Source organism: Seriola dumerili, unplaced genomic scaffold (assembly GCF_002260705.1).
Source record: "Seriola dumerili isolate Sdu_G_001 unplaced genomic scaffold, Sdu_1.0 BDQW01007657.1, whole genome shotgun sequence".
NCBI lineage: Eukaryota > Metazoa > Chordata > Actinopteri > Carangiformes > Carangidae > Seriola > Seriola dumerili.
Window position 1 is genome coordinate 32,501 of NW_019181912.1, and position 17,500 is coordinate 50,000.

General features: G+C 46.3%; 5 protein-coding genes across 6 annotated transcripts in view; 2 read left to right on the forward strand and 3 right to left on the reverse strand.

The window, feature by feature from the left end:
- The window catches only part of LOC111239985 (uncharacterized protein CXorf57-like), a 7,259-nt gene extending 4,723 nt beyond the window's left edge, over positions 1-2,536 (forward strand). The window contains exons 14-20 of the mRNA XM_022769940.1: positions 164-173; positions 387-429; positions 500-544; positions 1,206-1,246; positions 1,435-1,692; positions 2,044-2,193; positions 2,412-2,536. Coding sequence (XP_022625661.1) covers positions 164-173; positions 387-429; positions 500-544; positions 1,206-1,246; positions 1,435-1,692; positions 2,044-2,193; positions 2,412-2,536 — 672 coding nt within the window. The remainder of the gene's footprint in view (positions 1-163; positions 174-386; positions 430-499; positions 545-1,205; positions 1,247-1,434; positions 1,693-2,043; positions 2,194-2,411) is intronic.
- A 1,446-nt stretch (positions 2,537-3,982) lies between these two features.
- LOC111239987 (asialoglycoprotein receptor 1-like) lies at positions 3,983-6,663 on the reverse strand. The gene is given in 9 exon segments (XM_022769943.1): positions 3,983-4,258; positions 4,260-4,371; positions 4,556-4,665; positions 4,995-5,149; positions 5,318-5,410; positions 5,780-5,845; positions 5,931-6,020; positions 6,177-6,284; positions 6,492-6,663. Coding segments are annotated over 9 exon segments (966 nt in total). The 5' UTR covers positions 6,550-6,663; the 3' UTR covers positions 3,983-4,084.
- Positions 6,664-7,916: 1,253 nt separating this feature from the next.
- LOC111239988 (asialoglycoprotein receptor 1-like) lies at positions 7,917-12,197 on the reverse strand. Of its 2 annotated transcripts, none has more exons than XM_022769945.1 (9): positions 11,983-12,197; positions 11,410-11,477; positions 11,134-11,217; positions 10,428-10,526; positions 9,848-9,913; positions 8,992-9,084; positions 8,741-8,895; positions 8,431-8,540; positions 7,917-8,230 (listed from the first exon to the last, which is right to left on the reverse strand). In XM_022769945.1, exons 2-9 carry the CDS (start codon positions 11,456-11,458, stop codon positions 8,074-8,076), a joined length of 813 nt encoding a protein of 270 aa, XP_022625666.1. In that variant the 5' UTR covers positions 11,459-11,477; positions 11,983-12,197; the 3' UTR covers positions 7,917-8,073. The 2 variants fall into 2 exon arrangements, with proteins under 2 accessions (XP_022625666.1, XP_022625665.1); XM_022769944.1 differs by having other exon boundaries at positions 11,134-11,235; positions 11,983-12,196.
- Positions 12,198-13,609: 1,412 nt separating this feature from the next.
- Positions 13,610-15,675, reverse strand: LOC111239992 (cytochrome b5 domain-containing protein 1). The gene is made up of 4 exons (XM_022769950.1): positions 15,514-15,675; positions 14,425-14,501; positions 14,042-14,260; positions 13,610-13,928 (listed from the first exon to the last, which is right to left on the reverse strand). Exons 1-4 carry the CDS (start codon positions 15,632-15,634, stop codon positions 13,698-13,700), a joined length of 648 nt encoding a protein of 215 aa, XP_022625671.1. The 5' UTR covers positions 15,635-15,675; the 3' UTR covers positions 13,610-13,697.
- Positions 15,676-17,019: 1,344 nt separating this feature from the next.
- The window catches only part of LOC111239991 (procollagen-lysine,2-oxoglutarate 5-dioxygenase 3-like), a 14,314-nt gene continuing 13,833 nt past the window's right edge, over positions 17,020-17,500 (forward strand). Inside the window, exon 1 of the mRNA XM_022769949.1 lies at positions 17,020-17,216. Within this exon, the coding sequence (XP_022625670.1) occupies positions 17,132-17,216 (85 nt within the window). The 5' untranslated portion in view covers positions 17,020-17,131. The remainder of the gene's footprint in view (positions 17,217-17,500) is intronic.

The following is a 17,500-nucleotide window of genomic DNA, read 5'->3' on the forward strand; positions in this document are numbered from 1 at the left end:
GTCCTCACCTGTCCTCTCTGTCCTCACTGACCTCTGTCCTCACCTGTCCTCACCTGTCCTCACTGACCTCTGTCCTCTCTGTCCTCTCTGTCCTCACTGACCTCTGTCCTCTCTGTCCTCACCTGTCCTCACCTGTCCTCTCTGTCCTTCTTGTCTCCTTCAGGAGGATCGCTGTTTGTTTTGGACTGATCGAGCTGCCTCTCTCTCCCCCTCCTCGTCCTCCTCCTCCTCCTCCTCCCCTCGTCTCTCTAAATCCTCCCTGGACCTGTCTTCCTCCCCTTCCTCCTCCTCCTCCTCTCTCCTCCTTCTCCCCTCCACCCCTCGTTCTCTCAGACCTCCCCTCTCCCCCTCCTCCTTGTCTTTGTCTCCCACCTCTCCGTCCTCAGCTGTCAGTCAGCTGACGCCTCGCCGTGTGGACGTCAGAGCAGGGTGAGTCCTCCAGCACACGACTCCAGGACAGGAGTCCAGTCTGAGTGTAACTGTGGCTTTGTCTCAGCAGGAGGAAGAGGAAGCAGCTGCTGCAGCCTGACTCTCCCAGGAAGAGGTGAGCGGCAGGAGACCTGTCAGACATGGACAGGTCATGGGACAGGTCATGGGACAGGTCATGGGACAGGTCATGGGACAGCTGGTTAGAGCCCCCCCCCCTCCATAAGGGTGTTTGGTTGAATCTCTAAAACCTTTGATCTTAAAACAATAAAGTCCAGAAGAAAACCTTCTGACCAATCAGAGCTCGTGCTGCTGCAGGTGGGGAGGAGGGGACTAAATGTTGGACTGCTCCTTTAAGACTGCGTCCACACGACTTCCTCATATGAAATCCACCTCCGTCCAGACCAACACCTGAAAACACTCACACCTGAGCCGTCACCTGCACTGAGCATGTGCGAGCCAGTGTAAACAGGAAGTAGATTGTCTACTCCGCCATGGGTGTGATGTCATTGTTTCCAAAACACAACCCCAGGGTTTTCAGAATAAAACACAACCCCAGGGTTTTCAGAATAAAACACAACCCCAGGGTTTTCAGAATAAAACACAACCCCAGGGTTTTCAGAATAAAACACAACCCCAGGGTTTTCAGAATAAAACACAACCCCAGGGTTTTCAGAATAAAGCACAACCCCAGGGTTTTCAGAATAAAGCGTGGCACAGCATTTCTGAAAGTCGTGCGGTCGGAGCTGGAGATGACAGATTGTTTTCTCTCTCTTCAGACACCCGTGGGTGACATTACAACCAGAACAAAACAAGTCAGGTGCGTAAGTGTGTTTACATGTTTATGGCCCAATAATGTTCCAGTGTTTATGGCAACAGGATGACAAAAAAGAAAATAAACAAATGAATAATAGTGATGATGATGATGATGATGGTGATGGTGATGATGATGATGATGATGATGATGATGATGATGATGATGAAGATGAATCGTCTCCCTCCCTCCAGAGATTCTGTTTGAAGCCTCCATGGAGTTCCTAGAAAACACAAACGCTGATGAAGACGACAGCGACGATGACGACACCTCGTCCTTCGTCACCGCTCCGCTCTCTCCAACCTTCCCGCCCGTCGCCGTAGAGACGCTACCGATGCGTTATGACCACACCCACAGGGAAGAGCAGGCTGTCACCGTGGCAATGGGAGGAAGAGTGACACATGAGGGGTTTGACTACGCCATCGAGGACTACTACACACTGAGACTGAGAGGTACACACACACACACACACACACACACACACACACACACACACACACACACACACACACACACACACACAACACATGCACTTTCAGACTCACACACACACACACTCACACACACACACACACACACACACACACAGACTCACACACACACACACACACACACACACCTGTATATATACACCATGTATTGTCCTCTGTTAGAGGCCGTTCAGACAGAGTGATTGGTAACAAACATGCAGCTTATAAACTTGGCTATATACAGTATATAATTATCCAATAGTACATATTGATCATATTGATCAGTGTTTCACATGATGCGTTTGAAGTCAGTTTGATGTTTTTTCCCTTCAGCTCTGTCAGACGGTGTGTCGGTCCACGCCATCTTCCTCCCTCATTCTTCCTCTTCCTCCCTCTCTCCTCCCCTCCTCCCTCACGCCAACACCTGGACCTCCATCTTATCACACGGAGCCTTCTCTTCACACAAACCTCCACCTTCACCAGGTCAGCAAACACACACACACACACACACACACACACACACACACACACACACACACACGTTTGTCTTTCTATAGTTGTGAGAGCCCTCAGAAGTGTCCTCACTCTGTAGAAATGACAAACACTGACAGTCCACCTACACATGAGGGATGATGATGATGATGATGATGATGATGATGATGATGATGAAGATGAAGGTCACCCTCCTTTCTCTCTGTCAGCTGACCTCATCAGCATGGCAGCCCAGCTGACCAATCAGAGGCTGGTGTGTGTCCTGGAGGCGTGTCACCTGGGCGGAGCCACAACTGAACTCATCCTGAGCCGAGCGTTTCACCTGCCTAACTGACACACACACACACACACACACACACACACACACACACACACACACACACACACACACACACAGATGCCTGATGGGAGTTGAAGTTGTTTATCTGTAACTTTTAGTTTTGACAGTTTTTATACTTGTTAATTTATAATATTTCTAATTATTTGATGGTGTTTTAATTTATGACACATGCTGCTGCACTTTACTGCGTGTTCGTTTTGGGAGTTGTAGTTTTTTAACTGAACTACATTTAAAAAGAAACAGTGACAGACAGCTGTTCTGGCAGATGGTCGTTGACAGGTGTTAACACTTTCTATTACAACCCTCCAATCACAGTGGAAGTATGGAGTCTAAACATCAGCACATATATTTAGTTGATATAGTGTCAATGATGGAAGAAGAGAAATGTATTAATAATTTACACTGTGTTTAATAATTACAGGCTGGACTTACTGTTGTTCTGATGTTAGTAACAAGAAGCTGAATAAAGTTATTATTTGTATGTCATTAGCACATATGAAGTAATGACACTAATTGTTGGGCTGTAACATGAAGCTGGACACTTTCTTCTAAAATGACTTTTGGTCTTTAAATAAAAAGGAAGAAGAGCTGATGAAACCTGATGCAGTATTTCATCTTCTCTCGTCCGTGTCTCCGAGCGTCGACGCTCCTCAACCAGGATCCAAAAGTTGCTGCTGTTTTTGTTACTGTGATGTTCAGAAGATTTGCTGCCACAGAGGACGTGGCGTTCACGGCGTTCACGGCGTTCACAGCGTTCACAGCGTTCATGTCTGAGGTGTTTGTTTCCCGGGAGTTGTACCGACCTAAATGTTGAAATGAGTCTTTCATCGGCTCACTCCTCACGACTGATTATTTTAGACCAAAGCTTAAAGAGCTGAAGGATTTAGTTTTTCTGCAGCTGACTCCTGGTGGTGAAGAGAAGTTGGTGTTTGGGACCTCAGTGTTTGTGAAGCACTGACCTCGTCCCTGGTTTCATTTCTGCTGTTTGTTCAGTTTGAAGCTGGAACAAGAAAAAAATCTCTAAATGATATTTTATTGTCAGAAAGTCGATCAAAGCCTCAGTGAATTCTCACGTTGTCTCTGATTCTTTGTCTTGTATTTTAAAAACCTTGTAGTTTGTGTGTCAGCTGTTCTTTCCCGAGTTCAGCAGCTTCTGCACTTTTGTTTTGTGGAAGTTTTACAGTCAAATAAATCCTGTTGAATCGTCTCACTGCTGTCTGTGCATCAGTCAGCTGATGACATCATCTTTTCAAACAGGAGGCGGGAGATATTTGATGTTTTTCTGATCGTGTCAGTCCGTCTCTCTCTGATTTCCCTCCTCTGTCTGCGGCTCATTGGTTCCTACTGAAGACGGAAATCAGGTCTGTGTGTGTGTGTGTGTGTGTGTGTGTGTGTGTGTGTGTGTGTGTTCATGGTGATGAAGGAACGTGACACTGAGACTCACTGATGTGTTTTAATAGTTTTTGGACACGAGCTCAAAGGAATCAGATATGACAAACACACACACACACAGACACACATAGACACACACACACACACACATCAGATACTTTGAGGTGCAACATTATTGATGTGATCACAGACTCCTGCGCTGACGCTGATGCTGATCTGAGACCAGAGACGACAGGTCCAGGACCACAGTCCTGCGGCGGACGTGGAGCTGCAGGTGTGTTCAGGTGTGCTGGCTGCGTCTCTGGCAGATGTAGCGCAGCCTGGTGGAGCAGTGCAGGTCGTTGAGGCGTCCGTCGCTGTGAAGGTGAGCGCAGTCCTCGTCTCCCTGGCCGAGACCGTGACCCGTCCAGCTGTCAGGCTGACCAGGTTTCCACCGCCTGTAAACACAAAGCACACAGGTGTGTTTGTCTCAGGCCTTTACCTGTTGTAAGATTCTGTAAATACTTTTGTCAAATGTCCCACAGATTCAGAAAAGTGTCAGTGTTGTAACATTTAATAAAATATATTAAAAATATTTAAAAATTTAACCTAATTTCAAAATAAATCCTCGTTGCCGCTCACCTCCGGTTCATGACGTACGGCGTCTGGTTGACCCACTCCCACTTCCCCGTCCTGCCATCGGTCAGACCCACCCAGTAGAAGGTGCCCGAGCCGTGATGGGTCACAAAGTCCTGCACCAGAGACACAGACAGGCAGGCAGACAGACATACAGACAGACAGACAGACAGGCAGACAGACAGACAGGCAGACAGACAGACAGGCAGACAGACAGACAGACAGAAGTCAAAGTTCCCAAAAGGTTCATAAAGACGTCGCTCTGCTGTTCACTCACAACAAACAACTTCTCTACAAGACAGTAATATTGTTTTTACAAAGAAGACACTGTTTTATACCAGACAGACAGGCAGAGAGACAGAGAGACACAGACAGAGAGACAGACAGGGAGACAGGCAGGCAGAGAGATGGGCAGGCAGACAGGGAGGCAGACAGGCTGTCTCACCCACTCCTCATCAGTGTTGAGAATGACCAGGTGAGATTCGTGTCCGTTGCACCAGTCTCTAGCGTCCGGCCAGGCCAAAGGTGTCCTGCTGAACAGATAACAGGTGGTGCCAGAGAGTTCCCAACCCAGAGGACAGCAGCCGTCCACCACTGAAGCTGAGAGACAGACAGACAGTCTGTAAGACAGGTCTACAATTACATCAGAGAGACATCTGTGTCCTCTTGCACCTCTGACTTCATAAGGACCAATATCACAATTAGACTCCAGTACAGAGAGAGGACACGTTGAGTTCAGGGTCAGTGGTGCGTTCAGGGTGTTCGTACCGTTGTTGACGAGGCGTTCGAGGGAACATTTGAGCTTAGCGACCGTCCTGCTGATGGAGTCCAGAGCTGAGAGCTGCTTCAGAGCTTCTGACACTGAACACAGAGTGTCAGAGACACATCATCTTCATCACCATCATCAATCATCACCATCATCACCATCATCATCACCATCATCACCATCATCACCATCATCACATCATCATCATCACCATCATCACCATCATCATCATCATCTTCATCACCATCATCACCATCATCTTCATCACCATCATCACCATCATCACCATCATCATCACCATCATCATCATCACCATCATCATCACCATCATCATCATCACCTCATCATCATCATCATCATCACCATCATCTTCATCACCATCATCACCATCACCATCACCATCATCACATCATCATCATCACCATCATCACCATCATCTTCATCACCATGGTGATCTGTCTCACCTGAGGTCAGCTGGTCCTTGTTGCTCTCCACTGCAAACTTCAGCCGCTGCACGTCTTTAGCTGCGTCTGGGACAGAGGAACAGCAGGTTACAGACCAATCAGAGTAAAGCTCTGAGGACGAGGAGGAGCGTCATCAACACAGGTGTGTCACCTTTAGCAAGCTGCTGGGCGGAGCTCAGGCTCTCGGTCAGGTTGGAAACACTTTTCTCCACGTACCACAGTCGGTTTGACGTCCTGGTGTCTGAACACACACACACACACACACACACACACACACACACACACACACACACACACACACACACCATGTCACACACAGACTCGGGTCTGTGAGGGTGGAACCTCTTTCCTGCACGCCGCCATGCTAGCAGCTAGCTAGGTGTGTGTGTGCACTCACTGCTAGCTCCCAGTGCTATGATCAGAACCAGGATAATTGTTGCCGTCAGAGCAGGAAACAGCCAACGTCTGTACCTGGACACACCTGAGAAGTAGACAGGTCGAGGCTCTGACAGACAGACAGGTAGAGAGAGAGAGAGAGAGAGAGACAGGTAGAGACAGAGAGAGAGAGAGAGAGAGACAGGTAGAGAGAGAGGTAGAGACAGAGGTAGAGACAGAGAGAGAGAGACAGAGAGAGAGAGAGACACAGATGGTCATACAGTGACAAGACACAGTTTCCCAATAGGAACAGACAGACAGACAGACAGACAGGTACCTTTGTTCCAGAATGAGTTGCTGTCGTCTTCAGTCTCGTCGTGGTATTCAGTCGTCATGGCGATGTCTCCTCACCTGGTGTGTCTCACTCCTTCTTCTTCTTCTTCTTGATGAAACCTGACAAACTGTCTGACTGTTCAAACACTGAGCCCAGGGTCATTGGCCACAGAGCGCACTTTGAACTGGAAAACACTGTGTGTGTGTGTGTGTGTGTGTGTGGCTGTGTGTGTGTGTGTGTGTGTGTGTGTGTGAAGCTCTGATGTCACTGACTAAAATACACCAACAACTAGAAAAGGCTGGAGTTTCTTCTCCACTGTGAAGTGAAGCGTTGAAAACAGACGAAGTGACTGAAGATGTTGATCCTCTGGAGGAACTGAACGTTAGTCTGAGCTGAAGTTGAAGGAAGTTGAAGCGGCAGGTGACAGAGAAGCGAAGGAACGTGTAATGAAAGTCAAGATGGACGTCCAACTGGCAGCAGCGTGAACCACAGACTGTAAATAAGGATGGCCGTCGCCTCTGTGACGTCACTCACAGGTTTCTGAAGCAGAGTGAGCTGCTCCACCGTCGCCATCTTGGCAGTGTCTGACTCCGCCCCCTAACTCCCAGCTAATCCAAATATGGTCAAAAAGGAGGAGCATGGGTGGAGCTGAGACTTCGGTTCATGGCGGTTTAATAACTGTGGCGAGCAGGTGCTACATTAGCATCGCTAGCACAGCTAGCTTTTTGGATGTCTTGCTCAAATGCTAACCCAAAGCTAATTAATTTTCTGGCTAATTAGCTAGTTAACAAGCTAGACTAACATGGCAGGTATGGTGAGAGCTAACACTGATACCCGCTACATTCAGTGACTTGAATTAGCTGCGGTGACGCTGCTAACTGTGAGGGCCCCGACCTGCCAGTCAAAGAGGCCACGCCCTTAATCCTCCATAACTGTAGTCCTTAATAAAATGTAAACAGGTGAGTTATATAAACAGGTGTCATGAAGGAGGAAATCAGCTTGAGACCAAAACTGTTTCTGTACCAGGCTGTAAACATAAAATAAACGGCTGCAAGGACAACTTCAAAATAAAACACAACCCCAGAGTTTTCAAAAATAAAACAGATCCAACAGAGTTTCTGAGACACGAAAATGTGTGAAAGGATGAGTTTTAAAACTAACACGTTCATGTTTAGGTCATGTGATCAAAGACAGTCAGGTGTGGGGCTTCATGGTTTATATATGTATATTAACTTTAAGGGGTTTTTATAGTTGTCATTGCAAAATGTTCCAGTATGAGGGGCCACTGGGGGCCCCCCTTTTCCCCTTGTGGGCCCCTAACATCTGCCTGGTTTGCTTCACCTGTCTGTTTCTCTGCTCTTGAATGAACGTGAGCTCTCTGACACTTTTATTTCTCATCAGGAAAACATTTATTTCAACAAGAGAAAGTTCCCAGTGATGTCATGTTTTATTGTTGTTTATTATTGTTGTTTATTCATGTTTATTATTGTTGTCTGAGCCTCCGACAGCAGCTCAACACACCACTGAAGCACTGATCTGAGGTGAGCAGTGAGTGGGCGGAGCCAGGATGTTGCTGCAGGTGTGTTCAGGTGTGCTGGCTGTGTCTCTGGCAGATGTAGCTCAGCTGGGTGGAGCAGTGCAGGTCGTTGAGGCGTCCACTCCGGTGCAGGTGAGCGCAGTCCTCGTCTCCGTGGTCGAGGCCGTGACCCGTCCAGCTGTCAGGTTGCCCGGGCGCCCAACGCCTAGCAACCACACACACAGACACACACACACACACACACACACACACACACACACACACACACACTCAGGTCTGATTAAACTGATTCTAAATAACAGAGAAATAAATAATAAACTCTCGTCGCTGCAGAACTGAGCAGCTCAGTTTTACTTCATTTGCTTTGAATATTTAGTTCAAACTAAAGGTTCAAAACATCTTCACCTGTGCTCCATGGTGTACGGAGTCTGGTTCACCCACTCCCACTTCCCTGTCCTCTGGTCACTCAGACCCACCCAGAATAAACCAGGAACTGAATGACGGGTCACAAAGTCCTGGACAGACAGACAGGCAGACAGACAGGCAGACAGACCGTTTCCTTTCCAATGCAGCGATAAAGTGTTTGTTTCTATGTAGATGACGCCGTGTTCTATGATAGTAGATCCACCACAGACCAGGTCCTCACCAGGTCACAGTCTACCTGTTCTAAGTCTACCTGTACCAGACAGACAGACAGACAGACAGGCTGTCTTACCCACTCCTCGTCAGTGTTGAGAATGACCAGGTGAGCTTTGTGTCTCTCACACCAGTCTCTGGACTCGTTCCAGGACAGAGACAACGTGCTGAAGAAGTAACAGCTGGAGCCGAACAGATTCCAACCCAGAGGACAACACTTGTCCACCGCTGAGCCTGAGAGACAGACAGGTGCACAGACAGGTGCACAGACAGGTGTGAGCCTCTGTCTGTCAGCACTTTAATGATACAGCTCGGTGGGCGTGGACGTACTGTTGTTGATGATGTGTTCGAGGGAACATTTGAGCGAAGCGACGCTCTTGCTGAGAGAGTCCACGACTGACAGCTGCTTCAGCGCCTCTGACACTGAGAGAGACACACACACACACACACACACACACAGAGTTAGAGGTTTACAGTGAGACTCAGTGGCTCCTGCTGGTGCTGAGATGGAGGAAAGTGAGACGAACATCTGGATGTTTCAGAGGAAAAGAGAAATGGATTATATTAAATGTATTATCAGAGATACTGTTACAGTAACAGTACAGTTAACGTAAAGGACAAACACAGTTTCACTTATTAACGTAAAGGAGTCCAGCATAAGGGGGGGGACATTCATTTTCTTCTGCTTCACCGTGTCAGTCAAGGTTCTTTGTGTGTTTAAGAACAAATACGTGATGTTCTCCCTGTTTTTAAGTTGGAATTAAGACAAATTAAGGAAGGAGGCAGGTTGGTCCAGAACGGCAGCAGCTCACAACAGGTACGCTAAACAAACGCACCTTTGCCAAATGCAGCCATGGAAGGAAAGACTGACATAATAAAGTGTGATGTAATAATATCACCTGCTGATGTAGGTCGAACATGGATAACATGTTTAATAAGGAGCCAGGTCAGTATCATCATGATCATTTTAATCACCAGGTAAAAACCAGGTTTGTCGGTTGTAATATAACGTGAACCTGTTTCAGTAATTTCAGACCTCTGCCTCTTATTTTAACATTTATTCCTTCTTTCCTCGACATGTTCACTCGCTCCCTCTTTTCTTTCTCAGCGGGAACCAGCAGAGGTGTACCTGTCGTTACTGTGGTTACCAGTGTTACCGCTGCCACTGATGAGCGGTGAGACAGACCTGAGGTCAGCTGCTCCTTGTGGTTCTCCAGGACAAACTGCAGTCGATGAACTTCTTTAGCTGTTTCTGGAACAGACGACAAGACACCGAAGTATTTAGCATGTTAGCATGTTGCTATGGTTACCAGTGTGATACTCCAGTCCAAGTCCAGCCCCTCGTTAACTGAGTACTGAGAACAGGCACCAATGGGCTTCCATACATCAGCCCTGAAACTTCAAACTAAGAGCTCCAGATTTAGAGCGCTAGATTACTTTTATTTTGAAAAACCTGCAGTGGAAAAATGTGTTTCTCCAAAAAGACAAGAGTGTGTGTTTCCAGCCAACAGTGGCTAATGGTGTGTGTGTGCGCGTGCGTGCGTATTTGCGTGCGTGTGTGTTACCTTGAGCGTGCGTGCGTGCGTGCGTGTGTGTGTGTGTGTGTTAGCTTGAGCGTGCTGCAGTGATGCGTGTGCGTGTGTGTGTGTGTGTGTGTGTGTTACCTTGAGCGTGCTGCAGTGATGCGTGTGCGTGCGTGTGTGTGTGTGTGTTACCTTGAGCGTGCTGCAGTGATGCGTGTGCGTGCGTGTGTGTGTGTGTGTTACCTTGAGCGTGCTGCAGTGAGGCGTTCAGTGATTGGATGACGCTGCTCAGGTTGGAAACGCTCTGCTCCACAGAGGACAGATGATTGGACGTCTTCACGTCTGTTCAGACACAGAACTCAGTAACTACAGAGTCAAACAGCTTCACGCTGTCGGCTGGAAAACGTTTACTTAGGATTTAGAATAAGAATCAAGATTCTATAATCTATGTTATAGAATCTGAGCAGTTTAAATACCATCTAAGCTAAGCTAGTTTTAGCAGCGTTATTATAAGGGTTAGGGTTATAATCAGATCCAGCTGCTGCCTTCACACGGTTCAGTAAACTCAGTTACTGAGATACTGGAAGAATAAAAACGATGATTTTAATTTCAGCAAACTGATTGTAAAAGTCAGTGAATTAGCTTTGATGGCTACATGTCACTAGCACAGAGCTAGCTAGTCAAGGTTAGCAGGTTTCAGGCTTTCACGCCTTTTTTGTATTTCCTGCAAATTTTACATTCATACATTTAAATGGTATAATCATTTTATTATCGTTTTATTATCGTTTTATAATCATTTCATCATTTAAGAATTATTATATGGTGAAACAGATTCTGGTCTTAACTCTTCAGTTTGGAGTGAATATGTAGGATTTGTACAGCAGCATATTAGACAGTGTGTGTGTGTGTGTGTGTGTGTGTGTGTGTGTGTGTGTGTGTGCGCACTCACTGCTAGCTCCCAGCGCAAAGATCAGAACCAGGATGACTACAGCTGTCAGAGCAGGAAACAGCCAACGTCTGAACCTGGAGACACCTGAGAAATAGACAGGTTCTGACAGACAGACAGACAGACAGGTAGACAGACAGACGGGCAGACAGACAGACAGACAGGTAGATGGACAGACAGACAGGCAGGCAGACAGACAGACAGACAGACAGACAGACAGGTCATCACTTCAGACACACGGACAGACCTCGTAGTTCCAGATGTTTTAAACTCAGGTACCTTTGATCCAGGAGCCGTCATGTTCCCTCTCATACGGGTAGTCCGACATCACGGAGACGTCTCTGTCCCTTTAAGATGAAGACAGTGAGTCAACAGCCTCTGAACTACAGTCAGGGATCTTAACTGAAGCCACGCCCCCCAGAAAACAGCCGTCACGTCCTCTTGAAACAGAGCTGGACCCTGCAGGACCGAGCCTCACTACATGTGCTTAAACAAGCACATAAGAACCTGTTTATAATACTGACACGAGCTCTCTGCACCGTGACACATTAGATTAGATTAACTTTATTAATCCCACAACTGGGAAATTCATCATCCACATGCTGTCAGTTATATTATTATCAATTAATTACTAATTAAATGAAATGCTGTTTACCACATGAATCGTTCATTAGGATCATCCTAATGAGACTTAAAGATAATTAACTCTGAGCTTCTGTATATGAACCAACGTGTTTCTGTCAGATTAGAATTTCTTTACAAATCAATGAAACATCTGTAAAAACTGAGTTAATTCAAAGAAGCATCTCATCGTTTAAACACTGACGATAAACGAGAGAAAGTTTTCCTCACGTGAGTCTCTGCAGAAACAGTCCAGAGAAGAAGAAAGACGCGTCGTTTCTGAACCGAAGAGTCGTTTTCTGACAAACTTCTCCAGGAACAAGGTTTGATGTAGTTCACCTCTTCTTCTTCCCTCTGCTCATCGATCAACCAGCGCTATGAAAACCTCCAGTCATCACTTCAATCCAGCATCTGGACCCAGTTCAGCATTTCACAACAGATGTTCAGGTCTTCAATGAGTCACCAAAACTTCTCTTTTATTCTTCCTTCTCTCCTTCAGTGTTTTCCGGAGGGGAAACTGATCGTCAGTCTTCACTTCCTCAAACCAACATGTGAAAGTCTTTGGATCAAACTCTGTGAGAACACATCTTTCTTTATGTCGTCTAAATTTCCTGATCCTCAGACTCCTTCACCTCCGCCACACGCTTCACCTGGCAGCTCAACATGGAGGGTTTGTTGTGTTGAATTCATGGTTCTGAACCAAAAGTCCGGTCCATGAGTAAAGACACGTCTCTGCAGTGTCGACAGCTGTTCCCACCTTCATGACTCATGACCCACTGACGGCTCAGCAGTTACTTTATGATCACCACGTCTCTTCTGTTTCAACTCTTCCTGCTGTTAACCAGCTGTTCAGCTCTTACCAAGGACGTGACCTTTTAATCAGACTGAGAGTAAAGATCATTTCTTTTTAAAACATTATTTATATGTACATATATATTTTAAATAATTACAGCTTTTCACCGAAATTGTGATGTTTTGCAAAGATTTGTCGGCCCTCTTGAAACACCTTCACGGCCCACCAGGGGGCCCCTGCCCACAGGTTGGGAACATTAACTGTAAATAAAGATGGACGACTCCTCTGTGACACCACTCGCAGTGAGCTGTTCCACTGTCGCCATCTTAGCAGTGCCTGACTCCGCCCCTAAATCCCAGCCAATCCAAATATGGTCAAAGAGGAGGGGCCTGTGTGGAGCTGAGACTCAGACCTGTCACTCAAAGAGGCCACGCCCTCAACCCTCCATAACTTTGGTCCTTAATAAAATATAAACGGGTGAGTTATATAAACAGGTGAGTTATATAAACAGGTGACATGAAGGAGGAAACAAAGCTGTTTCTGTACCAGGCTGTAAACATGTTTATTTCTGCTGTAAAGTTGGACATTTTAACATGGGAGTCTATGGGGACTGACTCACTGTTGGAGCCAGACTCTAGTGGTCGTTAGAGGAACTGCAGCTTCTGGTTCTTCATGTTGATGCTTCATGTTTGTCCGAGCTTCTGGTGCCATATTTGTCTTTTTCTGACATCAGTGATCTGATCAGTCGACACTGCAGCTGCTAACAGGAAACGGTCGGTCATCATTCACCTCACAGGCTGAAGAGAAACCCTGTGATTCTCCAGAGGAAGTGACATCAGCCCTGCAGAGAATCATCAGCTGATCCAGCAGCTGCTCTCGGCTTCACAGAGATTTAGACTCAGTCCAGTGGAGCAGCTGCTGGAGCCCAAACACAGAGAGGAAACACTGATCAGGTGACGTCATGTTGACGTGAAGCTGCTCTGGCCTGTTCAGGAAACATCAGACAACTTTCAGATTCATGTTAAAACCTGTGACTGAGAATAAAGATGAAATAAACGAGTCATAAACATTTCTCGTGAACATTTAATGAACTGGTTATAATAATATGGTTAATCCCCGCACTGATCCCGCCCTCAGGTGATGATGTCAGAGGTCATCCCTCGGTGAGGTCATCGTTGAAGTGGAGGAGGATGGCGGGGGTGAAGAGGTCTCGGTCCAGTCGCAGCTGTTGGAGCTCGTGGTCGTCGTCGGGGACGTCGTTCTCGCCGAGCGTCCTGCTCATGTCCAGAGTCGCTCCGCCGTGTTTCCAGGTGTAGCTGCAGGCGTGAGAGTTGTAGCGCAGGTAACGCTGGAGGATCTCAGCCAGAGTCTCCTCCGAACACACCTGAGGACAAAACCACGACTCTGGATTCATCAAAGTGTCAGAGGAAGATTCAAGAAGAAAAACGCTTTATTCTCACTCAGTTACCCAGAGTGCACCTGGTGTAAACAGTTCACCTGCAGCCGCTGCTCCTGCGAGGTCAGCGTGTTGATGACTCGGATCCACCTGGTTTTAGCCGACAGCAGCCCCACCTCGTAGCGTCGATCCCTCCACCACGGAGGACCGATGTCACTGGCCCAGTCGGAGCGAGGGCCGGCGGGGGGGACGTGCACGAAGCGCCCCCTGGGGGTGTAGTACCTCACACAGTTAGTCAGTGGATCCACATATTTCAGGACCTGAGGACGGAGGACAGGTACAGAGACACAGGTACAACCCGACCCCCGGGTTGAGAACCACTGGATGAGTCACAGTGCGTCCAGACTTTTACTTTGAAAGGCAGACAGACTGTGAAGGATCTGAGCAGATCTGAGATCAGCTGATCGTCTCTTTTATCACTCACGTCTTCGGTGTCGGGGTCGAACCAGCAGCTGATGTCCTTACCTGCACACTCCATGATGGGTAACAGCAGAGCGTCACCTGCAGGGACACAGACACACCTGGACCACGTTCCTCTGACAGAGCTGCTCACAGCACAAGCTCCTGTCCAGTCCCTATCTGTATACTGTATATATCTATATGTTATCTATAGCCGCTGTGACGTCACAGGAAAAGAGACAAAGCATTTCCTTAATTTCATATTTTAATAGACATTAAAATTGGGAATGAATCCATCGATAAATACTTCAGATTTAAAAATGGATTCACAAAAACTCATTAAATAAACCTTTTATAAAACATTTATTAATTTAGGACAGTGTCCAGCTGCTTTTCCTGTTAGCTAGTTTAGCCCTTTAGCTTCTCCTGTTAGCCTCTCTGTGACACTCTGGGCCTTCAGTGCTGGTGAAACCCGATATGACTGGTTAGCTCTCCAACCAATCAGAGAGCTTGAAACATCCCATGGCTAACTGGGATTGTTTAGCCTGGTTTAACCAGCACTGAATGAGAGGCTAACAGGAGAAGCTAAACAACTACGCTAATGGATCAGCTAACAGGAAGCTGGAAAAACGAAATGGAGATTGAAGAGTGAATCCAGGAATGTGTTCTCATTTTTAAAATGTCTTTTCAAATAGTTTTTCATATTCTATGATTTATTCATTAATTAATAAATGTATTTATAAATGGTTTATTTCATGAAAGTTGTACATCTAATTTTAAATCTGAAGAATTTATTGATGGATCAATGAATTCCTGTTTTTAATTCCTATCAAAATAAAAAATGAAGGAAATGCTTTACTTTTCCTGTGACGTCACTGCTCCTCTATCAGTGGTGATAATTAGTGATGTGTGAATGGAAGTTGTTCTTAGTGTAAATTAAGTAAATAATGTTCTTCATACAGTCAGCATCAAGTCAATCAAATGTCCAGTCAGAGTTTTCCCGCTGCAGGTGGAGCTGCTTCAAACTACAGCTGTGTAGTTAAAGTGAACAATCTTCGTCTCAGTTAACTGAAGCAGGTGAGCTCACGTCACGTCACGTGTGTGCCTGGCTCACCTTGGTACCGGCTCATCAGGGGGGTCAGGTCGCACACTTTACCCAGAAATGACACCCACAGGTCGGCAGCGGTGTTGTGAGCGGCCACCTCGGCGGGAGTGAAGAACCTCGGTCTGTCCATCACGAACTCAGCAGATAAACAATGTCCGTCGGTGCGGTGTTGTCCCGTTACTACGGCAACAAGGCGAGGGGCGGGGCCCTGACTCCATGATACACGCGCACATGAATAAACGTTGATTTGGGAAATTTATTTATATTTAAAAAGTGATTGAAGAGACTTTTCTTTATATATTGAATTGATTTATTATTTTATCCGTAAACAAACAATGATTGACTTTTTTCTGTATTATTTTACATATATTATAAACTCCAATTAAAATAAATGACAACTTAACAAAGGACCACCGTATAAATCAGCTCACGAGGTCTGTGATATTATTATTACGATTACTAATAATAATAGTTATAATAATAACATTAATAATAATACATTTTATATATATATATATATTCTTAAGAAAATTAGTGTGTTTCACAGAAAGAAACAAAAAGAAAAACAAACACCATAAAACAGAAGTAAGTTACAGGAAGTCATGATCGTCTGTATCGTGGGAAAATAAAAGACAACAGTAGAATCCTGCAGGATATTAATAGGAAATGTGTTTGCTTCAATAGGAATTTTCAGTCACAGAAATATGTTTTTCTATTTTTCTGTTGTTTCCTCTCGATATGAATTACTGTAATTACTGTAATAACTGTTATTGTAATTTATTCATTTCTGTACATTCATATAATTCTTCAAACGAACCTCTTTTAATAGTGTGACGTCTCTGCAACACCTCAATCAACACGTGAACGCAACATGTGTGTGGTTTCAGTATCAGTAATGAGGCGTTTACTGGAGCCTGAAATCTCACCTGCTGTGTTTACTGTCAAATTACTGTCAGGTTATTTCTGTCACGTGTTTGGGTTCAGGATTGAGGTGAACTGGTTTTGGACCAGCCCAGTCCCTGACCCGGACCCGGACCCGGACCCGGACCAGGACCACGCTGCACCAGACTGATTAAATCACACTGTCAGATGTTTGAGTCCGGATTCTAACTGGTGGTAAAAAGTTCTTCTAACTGTCAGACCAAAGTTACCTGAGGCCCTACGTCATCATCATAAGGCGGTTCCCTCATTCAATCGATTGATTGGATTGCATTGATCTCCCTCCCTAATGCCCCCCCCCTTTCAAATGTATCACACGTGGCAAAGATTCACTTTCTCCGTTTTTCACGAACTTTCTGCCACGAAAAAAAAACCTGCCCCCTCGTTTCCATCTGTCCTCCTCTGATTGGCTCGTGAGGAGCCGCTCCTGCGCGCGGATTGCCCGGCGTCCCTGTCAATCAATCCCGTAGCGCTTCTCATTGGCTGATGCTCTATAAATGGGCGGGATCGTTTTTGTCTGACTTGTGTTGACATCTTTGTGAACGGGAAGACTCGGAGTAAGAAGTATCGCGAGAGTTGAAGGAGGTTAGGAGTTTCGGAGCGGATCTGATGGAGTGAAGAAGACAGAGCAGGAAAAGAGGAATAAAGTGACGGTTAACGGTCCGAGCAGAGTCTTGTAAACGCCGCCATGTCTTCCTGTCGCTTTCTCTGGCTGCTGGCTCTCGCCTTCTTCCAGAGCTCCGTGTCGGCCGAACAGCGGAGGCTCTCTGCAGGTAAGGCCGCTCCGGAGGGTCCCCTGCCCGGCCAGGCGGACCACCATGTCCCGACGGAGCTGCCCGGCTCCGGGTCTCGTAGCTAACCCGCTAATGTCATGTTTCTTCACGTTAGTCTCATTAACGTTTCAGGCGCAGCTCTCAACCGGAAACACGTTAAAACGGCCGGTTTGTGAAGTTTTAACCGGGAGAAACAACAACTCACAACTTTTAACGTTGCCCGGAGGCGAATCCGCGAGATTTCACAGAGCTGAAATGATCAGTCGATTAATCGAACCACAGGA